Source organism: Pteropus vampyrus, unplaced genomic scaffold (assembly GCF_000151845.1).
Source record: "Pteropus vampyrus isolate Shadow unplaced genomic scaffold, Pvam_2.0 Scaffold32, whole genome shotgun sequence".
Lineage (NCBI taxonomy): Eukaryota > Metazoa > Chordata > Mammalia > Chiroptera > Pteropodidae > Pteropus > Pteropus vampyrus.
In genome coordinates, this window is record NW_011888813.1 from 3817379 (window position 1) to 3842137 (window position 24759).

At 34.5% G+C, this 24759-nt stretch overlaps 1 protein-coding gene, 1 long non-coding RNA gene and 1 other non-coding gene across 4 annotated transcripts in view; 1 reads left to right on the plus strand and 2 right to left on the minus strand.

Moving 5' to 3' along the window:
- GTF2A1 (general transcription factor IIA subunit 1) overlaps positions 1 to 24759 on the minus strand; it is a 45170-nt gene that overhangs the window by 19401 nt on the left and 1010 nt on the right. The window contains exons 2-7 of the mRNA XM_011357107.2: positions 20634 to 20735; positions 9222 to 9423; positions 6741 to 6805; positions 4104 to 4179; positions 2794 to 2927; positions 1000 to 1320 (exon numbers count right to left, since the gene is read on the minus strand). Coding sequence (XP_011355409.1) covers positions 1000 to 1320; positions 2794 to 2927; positions 4104 to 4179; positions 6741 to 6805; positions 9222 to 9423; positions 20634 to 20735 — 900 coding nt within the window. The remainder of the gene's footprint in view (positions 1 to 999; positions 1321 to 2793; positions 2928 to 4103; positions 4180 to 6740; positions 6806 to 9221; positions 9424 to 20633; positions 20736 to 24759) is intronic.
- Positions 7360 to 7503, minus strand: LOC111737914. Its single transcript, XR_002779623.1, has one exon. It is a non-coding gene; the product is annotated as a small nucleolar RNA SNORA79 (small nucleolar RNA).
- LOC111737889 overlaps positions 23790 to 24759 on the plus strand; it is a 91448-nt gene continuing 90478 nt past the window's right edge. For both annotated transcript variants that reach the window (XR_002779610.1, XR_002779611.1), the window contains exon 1: positions 23790 to 24334. This is a non-coding gene — a long non-coding RNA (uncharacterized LOC111737889). The remainder of the gene's footprint in view (positions 24335 to 24759) is intronic.

The following is a 24759-nucleotide window of genomic DNA, read 5'->3' on the forward strand; positions in this document are numbered from 1 at the left end:
GATGAACCTCAGGAAAATTAATAATCATTATTACATAATTATTTTATGTCATAAATAGGTATGCAAAACTAAACAATATACTCTTTACAAAGATAATACCTATGGTAAAATATAAGGCCAATTAATAATAAACACAAAATTCATGAGCATGGTTACTCTGATGGTAAAAGGAAGAAGACAGGGATTGGGGAGAGGCACCCAGGGGACTTTAAGCAATGGGATTTATTTTTTTAACTAGATGTAGACACCAGGGTGTTTATATCTTAAAGAGTTTTTTATTCATTTGTATCTAGTCAATATTTAATAAAAACAATATTTTTTAAAAACATTACTTAGATAATTTAGAAGATTACATCTTAGGTTGCAGAAGGCAATTAATGAAAATTGTGGTAAGCCAAATATCATCTTGATCACAAGTAACTAAGCTGGAACACTGAGAAAAACAAAAATGTATTTATATGCTTCTAATATATAACTAAAAACGAGAAAGAAAGGATGGTTTGTTAAACTAAGATTGACACTAAGAGCAGATAAGGTTATCAAAGGAAATGGTTTGGAATATGGACCAAAAAGAAGGTTTTGGAAAAATCTGTCACATTTAGCTTTTTTCTCATGTTTCCTCTCTTCTCAAATGTTACTATCTCGTTTTAATTACAGAAGCAAAAGACTAATCACATCTATATATTCTACCAACATCTTGTGTTTAAGCCACATCATGAATGCATAAGCCAAAGAACTAGAATAACTTGCACTATCACTATCACCTTTATAAATACAACTTAATTTGGTATACATTCATTTTTCATTAACAGCTATATGAAATGATATTTTATAACAATCTAAAAACCTTATTAAGTTAGAACTTTTTATTTAAAATCCTATGTTGTATAGCACCCTAAGAGCCTCTGAAAAAAAAAGGACATAATTCAAGTTTGGCACTAAGTTAAAAAAGAAAAGACTGAATAGCTTCTCATTCCTACTCGTTTACTAGAAACTTACTTCTTCTACCTGACCATCTTCAGCTCCATCTTTCTCTTTGTCTTCCTCCTCATCATCATCATAGTCTTCTTCTTCATCTTCATCTTCTTCAGATGATGTATCCCCAGTTCCATCAACTTGTAACACCAATGGAGCCTGCTGTTGAGCAGGCTGGGCCTGAGGTTGCTGCTGGCCAGTTGCAGTTATCTGTCCTTGTGCTGGTGTAGGTGCTGCCACTGTTGTAGGTATAACTTGAGTCTTATTTCCTGTAAATAAGATTTGCTGAGGCTGGATAATAACACCTGTCTGTGGTGAAATCCCTCCAGGAAGAGGGGCCAGTACCTAAGACGAAAGAAAACCAAATATTAGGAATTAGCTAAAGCAGTGGTCCCCAACCTTTTGGCACCAGGGACCGGTGTCAATTACTTGTCATTAGGTTCAAGGAATGCAAAAATAATACTTTAGTATTTTCCTTAAGAAGCTTACAGATTAGCAGTGCAATAAACAAAGCAATAACAACTCAAAAAGGTATAGAAAGTATAACAGAAGTATGATGTAGTGTTATTAGAACACAGGACAAAGTACTAAAGTCAGCTTGGGGAACAAGGCATGATCGGGGAGCCTTCCAGTAGGTAATACTTGAGTGTCTATTTGTGCTTTGGGAGATAGCCAAGGTCTTTCTGTTTGGTTTGTTCATTTTGGAGGAGTGAAGGGAGTTGCTAGAAAAAAATGCCAAAGGTGGATTCTAAATAGAATAACATCAAGTGAAATCCAGAAGTAACAGCAGGACAAAATTTAGAAAGCTGTAAATAGGCTGGATTAATGCTCCTCTGATTTTTCCTCTACCATTATACTATTATACTGACATTATGTGTTTATATGTATCCTTTTTAAAGTGCCTAAATACCAACGTCCTCATAGTAATACCAAGCACACAAGTAGGTGATTTGTTAACTCTGATCTAAACAGCAGCTGAAGCAGACAACAACTGAAAGTAGGGCAAAAAATAAACCTAAAGAGATCTCCTCCCCGCCTCCTCCAAAAAAAAATCCAAAAAAATATCTTACAAATCATGCTGAGGAGTTTGAACTTCTTCCAATAGGCAACAGGAAGTCATTAAAAGATTTTAAGATTTTTAGAAAAATGACTACAAATATAAAGTAGCAGTCAGACTAGGATGGCAGGGAAATTGATGAGGAAGATATCACAGTACTTTAAATAAGAAATTATGAAAGCATGAACTAAGGAAATGACAAGAGAGTCTGAGAAAACTAGTTTCAAACATATTAAGGGATTAAAAACATGTTAAAACTGAAGTCTGAAAAAAAGGAACTATTAAGAATTGGTAGGAGTTCATGATACTTTGGATATCCGAGGTTAAGGGGAAGGGAGGATTCCACACATCCCCTTCCAGAAAATACATAAGCATCATGAAACTAATTCATGCCTGCCTTGTTCACTCCTAAATTCCCAGTCCCTTGCAAAAACCCTGATATGTAGCCACACGATAAATGCTTGTTGAATGAATGACAAATAACTAACTTAGGAGGCTGGATGGAGAGTGGTGCCACTGATAGACACAGTTAGGGGGATGATAAAGGATGAGTAGAGATAAGAATTTAGTCTCAAACATATTGACTATAAATTAAACTGTAAAGTATACAAGGAGAATTTAGAATGACAGGGCGAAGCACTGGAGAAGAGTTTAAGACTTTGCGCAGATAAAGCCATAAGAAAAGGGAAGAGAACCACCAGAGAATACATACATACATAGAAAAAGAATGCCATGATGATCATAATTTAAGATTCTTTTACCTGTTGTATAACAGGAGCCTGTACTCCACCAGGCTGCATTTGTGGTATAACCTGCTGCTGTAGAACCACTGACTGCTGAGGCTGAAAGATATACTGAGCACCATTGGCTGCTCTGACCACTTGAAGAAGCTGACCTAAAGCAAAACGTATGCATTCCAAGTCACCATTTTAGCAGTTAACACCTCAATCAAAATAAATGAATTCATACTTAACATCAAATCACTAAAGGCCCTAGAGATTATCAAACAAGAAATCTAAGAATTTTATTAAGGGCCACATCCATACACAGTAAACATAATCCTTAACTTCTCTGACTTCCATCCACGTTCAATATATTGCTTAAAATGTTTTATTTTCCTTATTTATCATCCTTATAAAGATGTTTTCCAAAAATTTAAAAACAGATTCTGAGAATTGATTAAAATCTTAAAATGTCTTGCTAACATGTCAAGAATCATGAGACCAATACATCAGATCAGACATTTCAGGGGCTGTTCATGTTTAAAGCTTTATAGAAATGGAAGTACAATAGTTCATTAAAATCTTGAATCAAAGCATCGTAGTACTTAGCTTCAAAATTTCTTAAAAACAACAAAAGTTTGCTGAACCAATTATTATTGCCACATAACATTAACTGTATGACTGGCTTATACACGTAGAATTGAATCCCTCTAATATGTTGTTTTAGATGGCCCAGAATCTTGAATTAATGAAAAAGTGAATAACTACATCTTATTAAAACATGAAACAAGATAAGCCCCTAGTTTGCTCTTCACAAATTTAGAAATTAACAAAATGAGAAATTATATAATTAAGATTACACAAAGAATACTTAAAACCCATGTAAACAAATTCTTCAAACATTAATATGTCAAATATCCCAGTAAATTGTCGGTCTACACAGAGATACTATGTAAAATAGAATGCAATATATTTACTCTTAAGATATTACAAGGATTAAATATTTAGTTTAATATCATGAATCAGTTCATATGACTCAAATTTAACTTATTTGGCGGGTTAAATGTGTTTTGCAAAAAACTAAGTAAATAAGCATTTCTATATAATCATATTTCATTCAGTAACAGAATTCTCAGAGATCAAAAGCTCAAGTGCAATTCTCGCCTTCTCTGTTGCATCCTCAGCAATGATTATAGTTTAATGTTCTATAGCCCTCAATCTTATTTTAATAACCTAAGTCAAATGGTAAAAGAAATATTAAGATTTTTCTGCCTTCCAATGAAGACAAAGAAAGGCTAGATGATAGTTTTTTGAATTATATATATAATGGTCCCATTGTTTCCAATTACCTGAATTTGTTAATATCTGTTGAACAGGAGTCACACCTGCAGGGAGTGCCAAGGTAGCAGCTGTAGCAGCAGCACTCTGGAAAAAAAAGAAAAAGAAAAGAAAATCAAAACTACATATGTGCCTATCAGTCTATTTCTGGCATATTTTAACAGTATTTGAAGTTTATCATTTAGCAGATACTAAAATGAAAAGTTCTAACACTAAAAGCTCTAAGACTAAATTCCATTTATAAAATGGTACAATAAAAGACCACCTATCCTAAATTAAGTAGAATAATATAATTGGCTTCTCCTCCCTGCCCCCACCCCCGCATACTGTGTTCTAAGGACATCTCACCCACTAATAATGCTGTACAATATATCAAATATCCATTCCAGTATTTCCTTTCCTACTGTTTCCTTACTCCCAAATCCTTATTGTATTGTCAACATACTTGAGGCAAGTGTACATATTTTCATTTTAGAAATTTTAATATTTTAACTTATACTAGAATCAAAATGTCTCTATAGAAAACCTTGTATCAGAAGACTGTACTTAGAGTACATCTGGCAATTCTAAGATACCATAAAGTAACAATATTATATCTTAGTAAAAACATATTAATAGTTTTATTAATACAATAATATCTTAAAAGCTTAAGAAAAGTCACAAACTTTAATTTCTACATTTTAAAATGGATTATTTAGAAATACTAATTGCCTATAACTCATATTTTATAAGATTAATATATGTCCCTTTACAAGCAAACTGACATAGTTTCTATATAGCACATAACAATAATCACCTGCACACCTCTGCATTCAAATAGCTATTAATAAATATTTAGTGAGTGATATAGCACACACAAACCATTTTCTATTAATATCTAGTGAAAATTTCTTCTTGTATTTTATGAAATAGCCCTAAAATAAACAATGCATTAGAGAAATCATTTCATAAAGAGAACTTGCAAAACTGGTTTGGAATAGCCTTCTACCTAGTATCACTATCGCACATCCTTATAAAATTACATAATTTTTACTCATGTTCATTTCCAAAGCATGGAGATGTTTAAAATCAAAAACGGTTTTAAACAGATATGTTTAAATCAGGAATAACACAAACAAAAACTCAACCTTTTATTGTGTAAAGAGCCTATACTGATTATGTTTCAGAACATGTAAAATACATGGAGCAAACACTGAAAATATTAATACATTTTATTGATTGAACTTTTAACCTATGATCTGTTAAATACACATACTCTTAAGAATGAATCAAGGAGACAAAACAAATCAGTAAGAGATGGACCACTGATTTTGCCCCAGTCTTTTTAAACAAAATTTTAATTCAACATTCTCTCTCACACATCAAAAATTCTTCGAGATAAGATGAACTTACTAGAAGTGATTTTACCAAACTTTCTGTTATCAAATGACAGAAATTATTCTCTAGGAAACAATCTGAATAGTACCAACTGTAACATATACCCTATAGTGAGACTTTTACTTTTTAGGGTAAAGGTTAAAAAGAAATCTAGGCCTTAGACTTGAAATTAATTTTCTCTTTTAGTAAAAATTGAGAGAAATACTAGGCACAGAATTTTGTGATTTTCATGCAAAAGAACTGATTGCAGCAATCTATCTGCTTCCTACCTGGCTTATAAATCACAAATGAGATTTGGGGTTCACTACTCACCCACCATTCACCAAAAAGAAGTGATTTTTTAAAATACTGCTTTTTCATTAAAAAAAATATATATATCTCTGAAAAAAAGTCTCATTGTTAGCACTAAGCTAAGGGCTCTTTTTAAAAATAATGATTCTTACCTTTAAATAAAAGATTTGGCCAAATTTAAGAATGAAATGTCAGAGCTGAGACACCATCAATAGTCTACATACTTTAAACAGAATAAAAGCCATTTATGATAAAGTGCTAGAAACTATTGTTTTATTAAAAAAAAAAAACTTTAAAGATATAGGTAAAAATTTTCTAAGGATCAGAAGGGGTTCTTTCAATTCTGTTATAATACACTACACCTGATGAGAAATATTATATACCTTAAGTGAAATCTGAAAACTTGACAACATATGAACTTCAGTGGTTATGTCTTAGAAATATCAAAAGTCTAACATATAATAAATGCAACCAGTTAAAATGCATTTTAAAGTAGCAATTTATATATTGTAGTAAAACTTAAAAGGATATACTATGGTTAAATCACAGCAAAATTTTTTAAATAATTGACCTTAAAACCTATCCTGAACTACCTAAAAAAATTTAAGTTTATAATTCTTAGCATTCCTGACCTCTTGCAGTTAATGGATCTTCTGAAACAGAACTACACTTGGCATAATATTATTTGCTAAGTCCCCTAACCCTATATAATAGCAGGGGATAAAACAGCTCCCACAATGCATCATCCTTTTGCTATTTTCAACAGAAAATTACATAATTTTATGAACCTCAATGTTTAAGTATGGACCTAAACTTTAGATGTGCTGCTAAATCCAATATTTATGAAACCAAATAAAAGAACCATTTTGCTCAAGCTTTAAATAAACTTTGTTAATATACAAAATACCTGGGCAATAATATAATCACAATTAGAGTTAGAGTAAGTAGAACCAAACAAAGTGCTACGTTCTGATTCTTACCATGTTTGATGCATTCATATGTTGAATCAGCTTAGAATCAGGAACAATAACTTGTGGTGCTGCAGCTATTAAAAACACAAGCACACATGTAAACAAGGAACCATGAGGCTAGTTCATAATCATAGAATGCTAGACAATGCTGAAAAGTTTTTGTATGCTTTCCACATTTTCTGCATTCAATTACACTCAATCATTTGATATCTCAGAATGTTATAAATTTCTACAGTAAATAACAGCTGTAATAATATCTACCTTATACTGGAAAACATCAATTAAAAAAAGATTTGAGTAACAATACCTAAGGATTCAAGACAAACTGAGAAAACACAGTAGTGAGACACCTATCACCTAAACATATACATTTCCGTGCATTCTTAAACTGGAAATTTTTTAACCTAAATTAATCTTGGCTTACTAACTCAGCGTTAATGGTTTTATTGACATATGCTGCTGTTGAAATGAGGTATTAACCCAGTAAAAGTGAACTCAAAAGTTAGAACTAGTTTTTCTTTACATAGCCCTTTCCTCTCAATGTAACAGTTGTCAGAATCTTATTTCCATTAACTTTTCTAAAAATACAATTTGAAAATCACAACATTACTTAAGCATAAAAGGAACTAAGTGTTTGATTCCGCAAATTTCAGAGAATAAACAGATAATCCCATTATCCTAATATTCTCTGAGTGAAGAAAATCAAATTTTAATTTATGATGACCTAAAATCCTAGTGCCAGGCCTAAAGGCAATAGGAGGAACAGTCATCAAAACTGATTAAAAGGACAGAATTATTTGATGCAAGGTATAGACTAAAAGCAAACATAGAAAGTCCTATTTGATGTAAATAGCAAAATAACCCAAATAGACATTTCTACCGTGCATCACCAACAATTTTAAGTCCTATATAGACTCTCGAAGGAGGCAAACAAGTAATTAAACAGATACCTTAAAATAAATTTATTTACATTCATTCTCCTTTCCAATAACAAGATTTACAAAACTCAAATACCCAGGATATTTTATAACTGAATATAGCAGTATATGAATAAGTATCCTCTTACTTATAGGGGATACTTTCGAAGATCCCCAATGGATGCCTAAAACCATAGATAGCACTGAACACCATACACACATACTATGTTTTTTCCTATATGTACATACCTATGATAAAGATTAATTTATAAATTAGGCATAGTAAGAGATTAACAACAATAATAAATAGAAGAATTACAACAATATACTGTAATAAAAGTTATGTGAATGTGGTCTCTTTCTCTCAGCAAACTAACACGAATTTCTTTTTCCTTCTTCACAATTTTGTAGGAAGATTTGTTAGTACCATAGATCTTAGCAACCTCAGCATATGATTTTTGTTCTCTATTAAGTAGAGAACTTCCACCTTTTCACTTAAAGAAAGCACCTGACAGCTTCTCTTTGGCATATTCAAATTGCCAGCCTCACTATTCTTGGCATTTGGGGCCAGTTCTAAGTAAAATAAGAGTTACTTGAATACAAGCACTGAGATTCCACAACAATCACTCTGATAACTAGAGGGCTACTAAGAGATGAATGAGCAGGTAGAATACAGAACATGGATAACTGAACAAAGGGATGGAGCAAGACAGCCCAAGATTTCATCACACTACTCAGATCGACAAATAACTTAAAACTTATGAACTATTTATTTCTGCAATTTTCCATTTAGTATTTTCAGACCGCGGCTGACCATAGGTAACTGAAACTGCAGAAAGTTAAGACCAAACTAGGGGAAGATTACTGTAGATGTTTGTTATAATAGAAAACTCTTACTATATGGAAAGACTCAAGCTTCTTAGCCTTTTCAGGACCCAGATATTCCTCAGCTGTGAAATGTTAAAAGCTATTTCACAAGGCCTTTGTAAGGCTTCAATGAAACAAAAAGCCATGAAATGACTTGCATAATACAAAGCAATCTGGACACAGTCTTTAAATACTTGTTTTTTCTTATCTTTAAACCAAGTAACATAAATTAAGATATGGTATATAGCCACTCTTCACTTAAAAGAAATTTAATTCAATTTAGACTTATACAAATTACTAAGAAATTGAAATTTTATATTGTCATAGTTACTAAACTCAAATATGTCTTTGAAAGAAGAAATCAGTTTCTTAAAGAATGCAGATGATTTTACCATATAAAATGAAACCCTTAGTCAATAAACCTTTATAGATCAAACTTATTTCAGGAAATTCACTATTACGTAGCCTTCTCAGAAGAAAGTATCAGTAAACTTATTTGAATATAATCTTAGGCTTTCAATTAGTGAATTACTTGTTTATCATTACTATACAAATTGGATCCCCATTTTACACAAATTTATATGTAAACACACACACATATATACCCTCTTCAACCGTAAGAAAGGAGAAACCCAGAGTATATCTTTTTTTGACAATGACAAATTTCATTTCCAAGTTGTAAGCAAAAAAACATATCCACTCTTACCTTGCTGTGACGCAGGAATAAGAACCTGCTGGGTCTGTGCTTGCTGAGGTACTGTCTGCTGCGGTTGAGCTTGCTGATGGTGGTGGTGGTGGTGATGCTGCTGCTGCTGAGTTGGATGCTGCTGAACTTGCAATAAAAGCTGCTGCTCTTCTGAATGAAATCCATCTACTGCCCTAGACTGCATTAGTTTATTCTCCCATAACTAAGGCAAAGAAAGTTAAAAATTTCTAAGTGAAAGTCAGGGACAATAACTCCTGACATATGGACAAAAACATATTTATTACTGTTTATAAAATCCATTTTAAAAACTGATACAACCACAAAATCAATCTCTAAATCTTACCCAAGGGTATACAATAATAAAAACTAGTTTTTAAAGTATCAAACCTCATTTTTGCTACCTTAGAATACTGAAAATTTTTTTGTTTCTTTTTTATCTTCAATAAAATTTCTTATGGCAATTCCTTAGTTACCACACAGTTTCATATAAGCAAAGTTTTGTAATCAAAGGTAATTCTTTTTAATATCAAATCTATTATTATTTTTATGGAAATGTTCCTTAATACAATGTTTCCCAACTTTTAAATAACATACAAAACATAAATTTATCTTTTCTTGCTCTCAACAAGAAACTTAGAGGCAATCCTCAAGTTAGAAAAGCTCAACTTTCAATCCATCCAATTCTACAAAAGAAAAAAGAAACAAAAATACCTAATACTTTTATAGAGGTAATCTCAACCTTCCACTTCTTGAAATTCCCTTCCCTCATCCATTAAGGCAGGATTGACAATCTGTTTCTGCTTAGCCACTTCTATTTCCTCATCTCACCCTAAGACATTTTCTGTGACATGGAAAAAAAAAGTAGGCAAAAGAAAATATTAACAACTATTCCATCCTTCTCTCTAACACATTTCTTTACCAGGAGAAGCTCAACCCTTATAAAAAATTGCCCGAGAAAGTCACAAACTGCTCTTTCAATATGTAAATGAAACAATTCCGTTATTTTGCACACAAAGATCTATACGTATTTATTGTCTCCCCTGGGATTTAATCTGAGGATATTGCCTAAATCACCTGAGGCAATATCTATCAGATCTTTATCAAATCACCTCAGGCAATATCTATCACCTGAGAAAGATCTATCAGATCTTTCAAGAAGCTCCTTTTGTCATACTTATAGGAATTTTTATAATCTCCTACTTCCAACTGTTCTAGAAATTCTAGATTTGTAGCTACATGTTAATAACAATTCCAGTACATCTCTAAAAACTTAATAAAAAAGTAAACTAAAGATCAATTTCCCAGAACCACCATTCCCCTAGCATCACAGACTCAGTATTTAGCCTTGCCTGATGACTACACTTACAGATAAAATAACAACATCTATCTCGTAGGCTGTTGTGAGGACTAAACAAGATACCTATGTAAAACATTTATCACTGTCTAGCATAAAGTCAGTGATCAATAAATGTTAGTTATATAATTATGGTGGTGGTGATATTAATTGTGTAATGGAGAATCATACCAGAAATCAGAAACCAATTAGTGAGTTTGACCACTAAACGGCTTTGTAGACAAATCATTTGTCTTTGTCATTTTTCTCATGTGAAAAGGGAACAAAATGGATTAGATTATACTACTAAACTCACTTTCAATTAATCTAAATCTTATAAATTCCAGACTAAAAACAGCAAGGGTTCCTCCTAGCGTAACAAAGGACTACTTTATGAGATCCCAAGTTGTGCCTCATTCATTTCTGTAAAGTGGGCACCTAGCATAGCACACAGTACCAAAAAGACATTTATGTGTTCAATAAAACCCATTCTGACTAATGTAGCATGTAGTAGCCCTCCCAGTTTGTCATCACTCTTTTCCCTGTTCCAAAACAAAATAAAACCTAGCTTCTTGTGAGCCAAAAATCAAAGTGAAAAACTGTTTTATTAATGGTTTAAGTAATAGTTTTTAAGCCAAAATTTTCTAAATTTAATGTTTCAGTTTTATTACCACCAACTGGTCGACCCACTGCAATATGACCTATAATTTCAATGAAGTTTCCACAGTAATAGCAAATATTAAATGGATATGTGTTATGTACTGCTAACTGCTGGATACCGCTACTCACCTAAAGTCCCAAGTCAATGACCTATATGAATCAGAATCCACCCCAAACCCACCATTATTGTCAATTTCCCTTTCGAAGCACTGTTCCAATCTTTCCCTACTATTACGGCCCTGGTTCAAGTCCTTTCCTCCTACCAGTACTACTGCAAAGAGCAATGAATGAGCTCACTGAGCTCCCCACATCACCATACATTCTATAAATAATTAGAATTTATTTATAGAATGTATAGATTTTTACATTGGATAGGTAACCTGTATTCCATTAAGGAGCTTGATTTTTAGAGTGAGAATTTTCTGGATTGATGGTTAAAAATGCAGATTTTTAGACTTGTGTTTCACAGTATCTGAAACACAAGATAGTTTCTCCTATATGCTAGACACTATTAGTGGCATTGAGAACTGAACAAGTTTGACAAAAATCCTTGTCCTCACAGAGCTTACATTCTCATGGAAACTTGTCCTTCTAATCTACTCTCTATAAATAAGTGGTCCTCCAACGCAGCTCTGGGGCTAACAGCATCAGCATCACCTGAGAACTTGTTAGGCATACTAATTCTCAGGCACCACCCCAGAACTACTGAATCAGCAGCTCTGGGGGTGAAGCCAGAAATCTGTTTTAAGAACCTGTCTAGGTTATTCTGATACACTCTAAAGTACCATTGCTTTAAAGTCTAAACCAATGCTTTCAAACTGCAGACTGCAACCCTTTAATAGGCAGTTAAAAGTCAATTCGAATTTTTCTTGTAAATGCAATCAAATAAAATGTCAGACTGTACCCTATCAAGTCAGACTCTGTGAAACACAAGTCTAAAAATCTGCATTTTTAACCATCAATCCAGAAAATTCTCACTCTAAAAATCAAGCTCCTTAATGGAATACAGGTTACCTATCCAACTGCTACTATAACTTGCTCTGTCTTCTAATGATGCCTAACTACTTGCAGTTCCCTGAATATAGCATACATAACTCATCTGAACCTAATTCCCAAAACAGTGCAAATGTCAGTTACACGGCCTCAAAGAAATACTTCACTGCCTGTATACCTTAATTATTTTAAGTTTAATATTCACTAAATCTAACTTTATATGTGTAAGGTACTTTTTATTAATTTTTTACTTTTCAATTACAGTTAACATGCAATATTATATTAGTTTCAGGAGTACAACATAGTGGTTAGACATTTACATAATTTATGAAGTGATCCCCCTGAGTAGTCTAGTACCTGTCTGGCACTATACAGTTATTAAAGTATCATTGACTATATTCCCTATGCTGTACTTTACATCCCCATGACTAATTTGTCCTACCAATTTGTACTTCCACCCATCCTCTCAAACCCCTCCCATCTGGCAACCATCAAAATGCTCTGAGTTTGTTTTATTTTGTTCTTTAGATTCCACATGTAAGTGAAATCATGCGGCATTTGTCTTTGTCTGACTTACTCTACTCAGCACAATATACCCTCTATGTACATCCATGTTGCACATGGCAAGATTTCATTCTCTTTTATGACTAAGTAATATTCCACCATACATATATATGAGTCATAAAAGAGAATGAAAGAGGTCACACACACACAACCACCTCTTTATTCATTCATCCATTGGTAGACACCCAGGTTGCCTCCGTATCTTGGCTAATGCTGCAGTGAACATATGGATGCACAAGTCCTTTCATAGTAGTAGTTTGGGTTTATTCAGATAAATACTCAGAAGTGGGATTACTGGGTCCTTCTTTGTCTTTCATTATAGCCTTTGTTTTAAAGCCTATTTTGCCTGTTTTAGTATTGCTACCCTGGTTTCTATTGTTTCCATTTTAATGAAATACCTTCCGTTCCTTTACATTGTCTGTGTCTTTCAATCTGAAGTCTCTGATAGACAGCATATGTAAGGGTCTTGTTTTCTTATCCATTCAGCCACCCTATCTTTTGATTGGAGAATTTAATCCGCTTACATTTAAAGTACTTATTGATAGATATGTAGTTATTGCAATTTTATTATTCATGTTTTTCTTTTTCTTCTTCTTCCTCTTAAAGAAATCCCTCTACCATTTCTTGTAATACTGGTTTGGTGGTAATGAACTACTTCAGCTTTTTCTTGCTTGAGAAGCTCTTTATCTGTCCTTCAATTTTAAGTGATAGCTATGCTGGGTAATCTTGGTTGTAGGCCCTCACTTTTCATCACATTTAATATTTCATGCCAATTCCTTTTGGCCTGTAAAGTTTATGTGGAGAAATCAGCTGACAGTCTTATAGGAGCTCCCTTGTATGTAACTGCTTTTCTCTTGTTGCTTTTAAGATTCTATCTTTAAACTTTGGCATTTTAATTATGTGTCTTGGTGAGGGCCTCTTTGAGTTCATCTTATTTGGGACTCTGTGCTTCCTGGGCTTGTATGTCTATTTCCTTTGCCAGATTAAGGAAGTTTTCTGTCATTATTTCTCTAAATAGGTTATCAATTCCTTGCTCTCACTCTTCTCTTTCTGGTACCCCTATGATGCAAACATTGGTATACTTGATGTTGTACTACAAGCCCCTTAAACTATCCTCATTTTTTTGAATTTTCTCTTGCTGTTCTGATTGGGTGTTTTCTGCTACCTTCTCTTCCAAATCACTGATTTTATCTACTGCTTCACCTAATCTATTGTTGATTCCATTTAATGTATTCTGTATTTTAGTTATTATAGTCTTCATTTCTGACTGGTTCTTTTATGTCTTCTATCTCCATTTTTGTGTTTCCTATCTCTTTACTGAACTTCTGAGATGACTGAGGATCCTTATAACCTGCATCTGATAGATTGCTTGTCTCCATTTTGTTTAGTTCTTTTTCTGGAACTTTGTTCTGGTCTTCCATTCAGGACGTTTGTCTTCCCATTTTGGCTGCTGTCCTGTGTTTGATTCTATGTATTAAGCAGGGCTGCTGCTATGTCTCCCAGTTTTAGTAGGTGTCCTGTGGGATCCAATGGCACAGTCTCCCTGGTCACCTGAGCCAGATGCTCCAGCTGTGCCTGTGTGGATTGTGTGACTCCCTGTTGTAGTTGAGCCTTCGTTACTGTTGGCACATCAATGGGAGGGGCTAACCTTCAGGCTGATTGGTTATGGGAACTGCATGGCCTCAGTAGAGAAGCTGTTATACAGAGGTGACCCTATGAAGCAGGATTCGCTTTAGTATATAGCTCTGGTACTTGCCGAGTCTGCCCTTTGGGTGCAGTTTGTGGAGGTGTTTGGGTGGTGCTCTGGTATGGTCTGATTCGGGCCACCAGGTGTATTGGTTCTAAGGCCTATTGGGATATTGGGAAGGGCTCTGTTGCAGGCCAAAGTCAGCAGCTGCCTGTGTCCTGCCCAGGGCCACTTAATGTGAGCTACAAAGTGATCTACAGTTGTTTGCCACATGTGCTTGGCTTGGAGGTGCCTGGGAGAGGCTAAACTGTCAACTGAGGTCAGCCGCCTCTAGCCGCCTGGACTTAGCAAGAGGTCCAGGGCATGCTGAGGCCAGATGATGCTTGTTTGAAGTTTGTGAACCTTTGAGAGAAATTTTAGGAAAGTTCACAACATAAGCCAAGACAGGCTGTTTGTATGCCAGTGGAAGCAGCTTAGTTGGGCCTATAAATTAGGTGGAGCAGGGTTTCAGGGAATCACCAAGGTGGGGAGAATGGTGTTAGCCAGGTCGATGGAGATTCAGACATGATGTCCACCTGTATCACCATGCTGAGTGTGGGATGGCCAAACAAAGGAACGATGGCTTCTGCTAGCACTTCTGTCTGGGAGAAAGCTGCCCCTCCCACTCCTGCCCTGAAGCCAGACAATTCAGTTCCTCCCCATGTCCCTGGCACCTTCTGAGCTGCTGTCCCAGCACTGCAGCTCAGAGCAAGTAAGTCCATCAGCGAATAAGTCTGTGCATGGGCTCCTTAAGAAGAATGCCTAGGACCCCAGCTACCCTCCATCTCGCTCAGTCACAATCTCTGCTGGTTTTCACATCCAAAAGCTGTGGGGACTTCTCTTCCCAACACTGGAACCTTGGGCTGGGATCCCTAGCTTTTCAGGGGGAAATTTCTGCATCCAAGATATCCCTCCCAATTTTTACCGCCACACTTGGGTGTGGGAACAGCCTGTTCCATGTCTCCAACATTCCCACCAATCTTAATGTGGTTTCTTCTGTATATACTTAGTTACGAGACTTCTGGTCACCTAGATCTCAGGTGATTCTCAATGACAGTTCTATAGTTTAGTTATAATTTTGATATAGTCATGGGAGGAGGCAAGTACGCATTTACCTACTCTGCCATCTTGATCAGAAGCCCAGGTATATTTCTTTCTGCTAAAAATAAGTGTTCTACTTTTCACACTAACTCTACCATTTCTATTAAAGAACCCCTGCAGGACAGAGATTACTATGTCTTATTCGGGAGCTAACAAAATCACCAAGAATTTACCAGACATTTAATATTAATTCAAAGAAAGTAAGAGAAAACAAACTGGTGTTTTCTAGAATAGAGTTTCTCTAGAAGATGCTACTGACATTTTGGGTAGGACAATTCTTTATTGTATAGGACAGAATCACAGGAAGTTTACGGAAAATGCATTCTTGGCTCTAGCCTACTAAATGTCAAAGGTGGTCACTAGTCATTATGATAAGCAAACATACCCCCACACATTTTCAACTGCTTTGTGGGGAGGCAAGGGAAAGGGACATTGGAATAGTCCATTGAGAATCTATATTTATTAAGCACCGAATACTTTTCTAGGTAATGTGAAAAATATAAAAATAGTACCATACAAATAGCTTATAATTTCAAATAATGTAAAGTTCAAATTAGCTGAATGTTTTCAATTTCATTTTTTATCAAAATGTTCTATTTGTTAAATATTCGCTATTTAAAATAGACACTGTAATACCATTTAGGCAACTGTAATCATATAATACTACTACAGACAACCAAGAATACTAAATTGTTATTTTGCTTAAAAAATAGTAAAAACTCTTTTTCTCGTTTTTATAGTATTCTTTTCCCCCAACACGGTAGGTATTGTTTCTTGAACAATTTTTGCCAGGTCTCTGAAATCAAACTCAAAGAAAATTCATTTTCTGTTCTCTAAATGATTCAGATGTGCATCTGCATATCATAGTAACTAGATTACAGTGCACTCTGTAAACACTTTACATGTACAGACTCAATTTTCACACACACAAAAAACAATCCTGTAAGATAGGCATGGCATTATTATCTCCTTTTTGCAGAAAAAGAACCCAAGGAATAAGAAGCTAGGTAACTTATCCAACATCACCAACTAATAGCACACAAAACTGGGACATAACACAGGCAGTCTCACTCCAGTGTATGCAGTCAGGGCCACACCCTGAGAGTGAAGAGTGAATGTCCTTTAAATTTTGTACCCTAAGGACCTTGTTTGCCTCACCGTAATCCCAACTATGGTCCAAGTTTCTGCTTTCTAATTTCTAGAAATTCTGAAAGATTCTCCTTATTTCACAAAACATCTAGCTCCTGGATAAAACATAAGAGAACTGCATTTCTGGACTCTTTAGAAATTGTTTGGGACAAAGGTTTCCCCAAGAGCAAATGAAGCAAAATAATAGATTATTATGGTCCAAGTACTTATATATATTTAGGGTGAATTTAGAATAGTGGTTCTCAGTTGGGGGTGGTTTTGTGCCCCCCCCGCCACACACACAGGGACATTTGGCAATGTCTAGAAACATTTTTGGTTGTTAGAATTGAAGGGTGCTACTGGCATCTAGTGGGCAGAGGCTAGTTATGCAAACAACCTACAATAGATAGGACAACACTCTACAGGAAAGAATTAACAGATCCAAAATCCAAAATATCAGTAGTGCCAAGGCTAAGAAACCTGATCTAGAGGCAGATAAGCTGAGTTTCAGATTTGTCTCCAATTGAGAAGACAATTCTTCTCACTTTGTTTCATTGAGAAAAGAGGCTGTGTTTTTCATCTCCCATAGTACTTGCTATTTGGATATGGGTAGGACTGACAGTCTAGAAATCAGGATAATTTTTAACATTCACTTTAAAGGGGAAATCTAGACTGTCATTCCCACTAGTATAATAGTCACTCACCAATCCAAATACAATTCACATTCAAGTACTGATGTACTAAAAATCAAGACTTTGTTTTATGTTTTTGTCTATTTCTCATAGTTCATACAATAAAGTAAGCCCATGTTTCAAGAGATAACCCTTCCTGTATTAGCTAGATAAACTTCAAATTACATGCACTCTCATTACTCATCTTAATTCATAACCTAATTCACTATTGTATCCTTCACAGCCATACGGAAACTTTTGATTAAGTTTGTGAAATGGCCAAAAAAGGGGTACACGGGGTTAGGGCTAATGAAAAAGTCCTTTATAAACCATAAAATATAAAATCAATGTTTTTATTAACCAGAATGTCTAATCCACAAAGTACAGTACAGTAGCCACTAGCCATACATGGCAATTTAAATTAATTATAATAAAAATTCGCTTCAGTTCCACTAACCATATTTCCGGTGCTTAAATAGCCACATAATGTCTACCATACTGGAGAGCACAGATAAAGAATATTTCCAACACCATAGAAAGTTTTATTAGTAGTGCTGGTTGTCAAAATGTTAAAACTAGGGCACATTCTGGAAATCCTACTGAGATCCTAAAGAAATTTAGTGCAAAGAATTAAAATAACAAACTTATTTTAGTATAACAGTTTTATTTTTAATCCAGTTATAACCCAGTATAGATGAGCATGCCCCATTTAAAAAACAACATGTTAAAATACTTTGTTTGATTAAATTCTGGAGTCACATTTGTTATTAACCAGTTAAATTAAATATTTACTGAATGCCAACCACATATGACAGGCACTGTGGTAGAAGCTAGGGATTCCAATTTGAATTAGGCACAATTTTTTTCATTAAAAACTAACTATTAAACAAAAAAATCAGTGTATAACCTATAAAACATAAATGTTACTTACATGTAATATGTATTACATGTATATTTTTATGTATATTTACGTATACTTTTATGCATACTTAAAAAGTCAAATGTAGTAAAAATGCAAGTGGAGCTATTTGGTCTCAAAGACAGTTCATTCATTTTTGGAGAGAATGCCTTGATTCTACTGGGACTAGTAGGAAAAATCAATTCCCCAGACTTTGTGAAAAGCAAGAGTATATAACAAACCATCTGGATTGACCATTAGTTTGACCTAGGGTAAATTAAAGTCTCTGGGACTGATTTTTAACACCTAAAAGTTTTGTGCCTTCACACAACAAAAACCATTGTAAGTGTGTAAAATATTCACTCCACCTACATGAAGGAATCAAAATAAGCTTATTCTATTCTTATTCATTTCCCCAAGATACTTTATGCTGTTTGAGCAGTTTATATCGTTCTTCTTCCAACTCACATCTCAGAGTTGACATTCTTTCACTTGTATTTTTCGATCCCTACTCTTCAGTGTTAGTAACAATTACATTTCTGTCAAGGTAAATAAATATATCATCTCACTTAAGCCTACATATTTTTCCTTCCTTACATGGGCAGGTCCTTACTCAAAACTCTACAGAAGTTACTCACCAATGCCTAAACATTCTAAGATCACCACAATAAAGGTGAGATTTGTTTATAAATAATAAGTTGCTAAATTACAGCCTCCATACTTCCACTGAATGGATAAATAAAACAAAATGTTCCTTAGAATTAACTGTGATAACTTATGTGATAACTTATTTGTACACAGTTCTAAAGGAGCTCAATACCCAATTTCTAAGCCAGCAGTTTTAAAACTTTTTGGTCTCAGGATCCTTTATCACTTTCAAAAAATTACTGAAGATGTCAAAGAGCTTTTATGAAATTATAACTAAGATTTTTAAAAAATATTTACTAATTCATTTAAAAATAATGTTTTCATTACATGTTAACATAAATATTTTTAATGAAAATAACCATATGTGCCAAATAAAATTTAATGAGAAATGGCTTAAATGAAAATAGCTGGAGTCTCCTATTTGCTTCTGCATTCATGCTGTCATTCTGGTTGAAGTATATGAAGAAAATTTGCCTTCCCACAGCTAAATAGTTGGGAAAGGAAAAAGTATTTTAAGTGATGGTTTCTTAAAAGTTAGTTGCAATGCAGAATCTGAAACTATATACCAATAACACGCTCTTAGATTAAAATCAACTTATCTTTCACTTGAAGGGATTCTACAATATCGTGCATTAGTCATTTGGAAAATATGAGCTTGGTAAATTATGTAGATATTGCAAATGTTAATACATTTCATTATAGAATACCAAACAACTGTATTTCTTAATATCAACTCTGATCTCATCTCAACCCTTAAGTAAACATCCTTTTTACTATTCAGTGCATCAAAACAGGAAGCAAAGCTCTCAAAGCTCTCAAGAAAAGCTCTTGTGCATTCGAGTTGAGAGACGAACTGGTCACTTTTTTCACAGGACATGACTTTTACTGAAAATGTAACAAACTATAATTATTCAGACTTGGGCATCTGGTCGACCACATGGATCACCTAAAAGAGCCTGTAGGAAATCCAAGAGGTCCATGGACCATACTTTAAGAACCACTGCCCTGAACAATAAGGCAAAAATATACTATAATTTCATGAGTCACTACACCACCAAGAAAACACAAATGCTACATGAAAATATCTAAATATTTCTGCTAAAATCCAAGGAAATCCAAAAGACAGAAAATCTGCTCCCAAAAAAAATATACAAGATAAACCTCACATTTGGTCCATATAAAGTATCAGACTCAAGAACATGAATTTTTTTTACCAAGCACTTATTCAATCTCTAAAACATAAACACATTTTAGAATATAAGTACATTAAGACCATAAAAAAGGAAGAAAAAATACTTATAGGTATGTCAAGTAATTAGACTGTAAATGTAGAATGTTAACTATCCATTAATAACAGCTAATCCTATTGCCAGACACTGCGATAAGCACTTTATATGGCTATTACATTTAATCCTCAAAACAAACCCACAAGTACTACTAATTCCCACCTTACATACAAGGAAACTGAAATAAGTAGTTTACCTAAGGTTAGAGAAAGAATGGCTGATGGTAGAGTTGAGATTTAAAACCAACACCCTCCAAAAAAACCAAAAAACAAAAAAACCAGCACCATTCACTTGACTACACTGCCTCCCGCAACAAAGTCAAATGTTATTCCCATGGAAACATTATAGCTAAAGAGAATGTTTAAAACAAAGTGTGTGTGGGGGCGGGGTGGGGGGGGACTCACAGTTTTTAGTTCCATCAGAACTTGTTCATCCACTCCATCATCCAGAAAGATGTCTCTCACATCATTAATAACATCTTCAATCACAGATCTGTATAATTTAGGCTTTAAATGAAAAATAAAAAGATGATGAAAATGACATTTTTCACATATTAAAATATGTAACACATTTTTACAAATTCAAAACAAACTCAATAGTATTTTTTTAACTATCTAAAACTTATTTTAGAAGATATAACTTGAAAGATAGCTACATCTTAGTAAACATCATTTGCCTTAGACTGCACTATTTGATGACTGCATATTATAATAGAAGTTTTAAGCCTATTTAAACCAATTCACATATACAAGGTCCTTATGCATACAAGGGCCATGCAATTTCCAGTTACGATTTTCTGTTGTCAAAACACCTAATGTGATCATATAATACCTTTACGGAATAGTATGTTTGATTCCTATTATTCCTTATATGGTTTAATCCCTATTTTATCTCGTAACATTGCCACAATGTCTTAGACTTTAGGGAACCTTATGTACTACAGTCATTTCTCTGGATATAATCGGAACCCAGTAACTATTCGAATTTTAAAAATTAACCTAACTTCTGTTTTCATTACCCAGTCTGTTATCTTTGTTATCCCTTTGAACTATTTACATACCTACAAGAAGAGACCTAAAAATTCCAGAAGAACAAGGCACACTGATCTTTCTTAGATTTCTCTCCTACTACTGCTCAGCTGATGCTATGAAAGGAATCATAAACTTTGATGTTTATGTTTTTAATTATTACTTTTATTGTTGGTATTACTTGAGGGTGTAGGGGGAAGCTGACTCCTAGAAGGTTGCCAAAAGGATAATGAGAATAGATATGAAAACACTTTGAAAAGTATAATGTACAGTAGTCTCCCCCCAACCCCCCTGCTGTGGGATTACTGACGTTCCACCACCTCCAGTGGATGCCTGAAGCCGATTAGTACTAATCCCAAATGATTAATTTATAAATTAGGTACAGTAAGAGGTTAACAATAATAAAATAATTACAATATACTGTAATAGAAGTTATGTGAATGTGGTCTCAGTGTCTCTCTCAAACATTTAATTTTTGAAAAATTTTCCAAAATATCCCACCCACAAATTTAATGCCTTTTCCATACTCACTAAGTATTTATCATGCTTAGTGTCCGTAACTTATACAGTCTGATGAGGTATGACAGCAAACAAAACTAGCAGGAATTTCTTTTTCCTCCTCCACAATTTCAGGCATAGATTTGCTCTTACCACAGATCTTAGCAACCTTGGCACACGATTTTTTTTTTCCATCTTTTTTCTTTCCTTATTAAGTGGAGAATTTCACTTTTTCACTTAAAGGAAGCACTTTATCGCTTCTTTCTGGCATATCCAAATTGCCAGCAGCAGTACTCTTGCCCTTTGGGGCATAAGTAAAATAAGGGTCACTTGAACACAAGCACTGATACTATCGCAGTTGACATAACGGGCAAAGAGTGTATGCAGCATGGATACTGGACAAAGGGATTATTCATGTCTCTGCAGTGCAGAGTGGCGGGAGATTTCAAATTTATGAATTATTTCTGGAATTTTCAATTTAATAGTTTCAGATCTCAGTAGAACACACGTAACTGAAAGTACAGATGGCGGTGGGGCTACTGTATTTTTTAAAAACCAAAAATTGGGAAATAATTTATCCAACCCACATCCTATTTTTAATATGTTAGACAAAAGGAAGTTTACATGTCAGAGTGATAAAACTGGAGCTGCCTCATTATAAATCCTATCCACACAGAGTTAAGATTAACTGTCTTTTTTTTAATGCTTTGTCATTATTTGTGTTCCATATCTTGCTTAAGGTAAATGTTGCTGGTTACCCAATAAAACCAAAGGTTTGCTCTCAGAAGCAAAACTGAAAAAGAAATAAATGTTTCATTAGCATCACTGTCAGTAATACTGTTATCGCAGGGGAATCCTCTAAGAAAATGTGTCCCTGCCTACCAAAAATACAAATAATAAGTTCCTCCTTACAATATTAAGAACTATTTTTTCCTTTTCATTACAACCAGAAAAATAATTCATACATCTGGGTTCTCATCTTTGCTGTTCCATTAACTTGCTCTTTTATTTTGCCATATCTGTCTCTGTGAACTTCAACTTACTCATGTGTAAAAATGTGCATCTCTACAGGGCCTCCTTATTTTAACATTGATTCTATATTTAAGGAAAGCATATCTACGAGCACCCCCTTACCTATAGTGCTTTAACTACTGAATTACAAAAATACATTTATAAAGTAATTACTCCTTAAAGCATTATAAAGCAGCAGCATAACTTTAAACTGGTAGTATTTTTTCAAGATATATAGTTTTCATCAAAGTAAATGTTTTCAGTCCCCCCCAAAAATCCTATGCTTAGAGATCCAGACATAGATATATATGTGTTTTCTTTAGACACTCCCTATTTAATGAATCAAATTTTAAGATTTTGCTTTTGTGCCTTAATTAAGCCACAATTTGACCATCTAATGGATTCATAAGCACTAGAGTTGAAGGAAAATGTGTACTCTTCATGAACCATACGCCTAAAGAATAATTGAGCAGAACCATTCATAAATTGAAAAGCCCTCAAAATACTGATGTTTTTAAAAGTATGAGTACACAGGCACTTTTTGAAATAAGCAATTTCCAAATTATTATTTAAAATGCTAAACTTAACTTGAGTTGAAGTTTTTTGCCTTTTATGAAATACAAAGCAATTTAGGAGGTTTGACCTGGTTTTCAAAATAGAGATTATTTTCAAACTTAAAAACTGGTAAAATAAAAGGCCACAGTGGCACTACCTAATGTTTAATTAGAAGGTTCCTTTCAAAAGTTAGTCCCCTGGTGCAATATTAGAAAATTGAATTTCTACATTGCATATCATATCGATACCCAATACAATAAAAATATCGTCTACTTAGAATAATTTTTTTAAATCCACTAAGTCTCCTCACTCTCATTACTCACAATTCCCATATCCATAAATGTACTGTGGACAAAAGGTCCTACACTGAAGCTTTAGGCACTTATCTATTTCTTTGAAAAGCTTCGTGTCATTGATACTCATTACAAGCAAACATGATGAAATACTAGGAGCTATATTTCTAATATTATCTCCTGAATACTTGATGAATACTTGTAGAAGGCATTTTTTTTAAATTCCCTCAGTGCATACATCTATTAATACAAGAACGATTAGACATGAGCTAAAATTCTCTTTAAAAACAAAAATTAATAGAATATAAACAAGGGACAGCAATTCTATTTCCCCCTAACAAGGATGGCAATCCCAGCTGCTGCATCAAAACAAAAACTAGGGACTCTGAAAGCAGCCTCGGCTGGGTGCGAAATTACAGTATAAGGAAAAGACCTAGAAATAAACTGAGCTCGGCACGCGCCTGCCTCTCGCCTAGGGAGCACGAACCTCCCAGCCCCGCTCTCAGCAGCGCTCACTATTTAAAGCCGGATCTGGTGTTTAAATGGAGAGGTGGTGACGTAGGCCTGAAAAGCACCTTCCCATCCTGGCAGAGTCTATATTAGAGAGCGGCAATGGCTCTATATAAACAGGGCAGCCAAAGGGAGGAGGACCACAAGCTCAGGGACTGAAAAGCAGGGTAAGCGGCCGCAGCCATGATGGATCGACCCGAGTCGCCAACGGTACGGAGTCGGGCGGCCGCGGGCTTTTCTGCGGCTTTTGGGACCGGGCAAAAACGTGTTTTATTGTCACAATAAAAATAATAGAGTGGGGTGGACTAGTGATCACATTGCGTTGGTGACTGAAAAGGTTATTTATGTGACTGCTTTTTGCAAACCTACGTGATCGCAAGTAACCAAAAAGGGACAAATGGGGAAGAAGTAGGCAAATTTCAAGGCGAAAGCAGGGGCACTTTGACCACTGTAGGCTTTTTTTTTTGTTTGCTTTGGTGCTTTTGCTAGTCGAAGATACGATGGGGGTTTTGCTTCCCCTTCGCCATTTTACCGATTCGGAAGGAACCGAGATAAGTGCTTTTCAACCTTCGTCCTCTTTTTTAACATAAAATGGCCCCAGTGAAGGCTCCCTAAAGCACAACCGCCAGAAACAC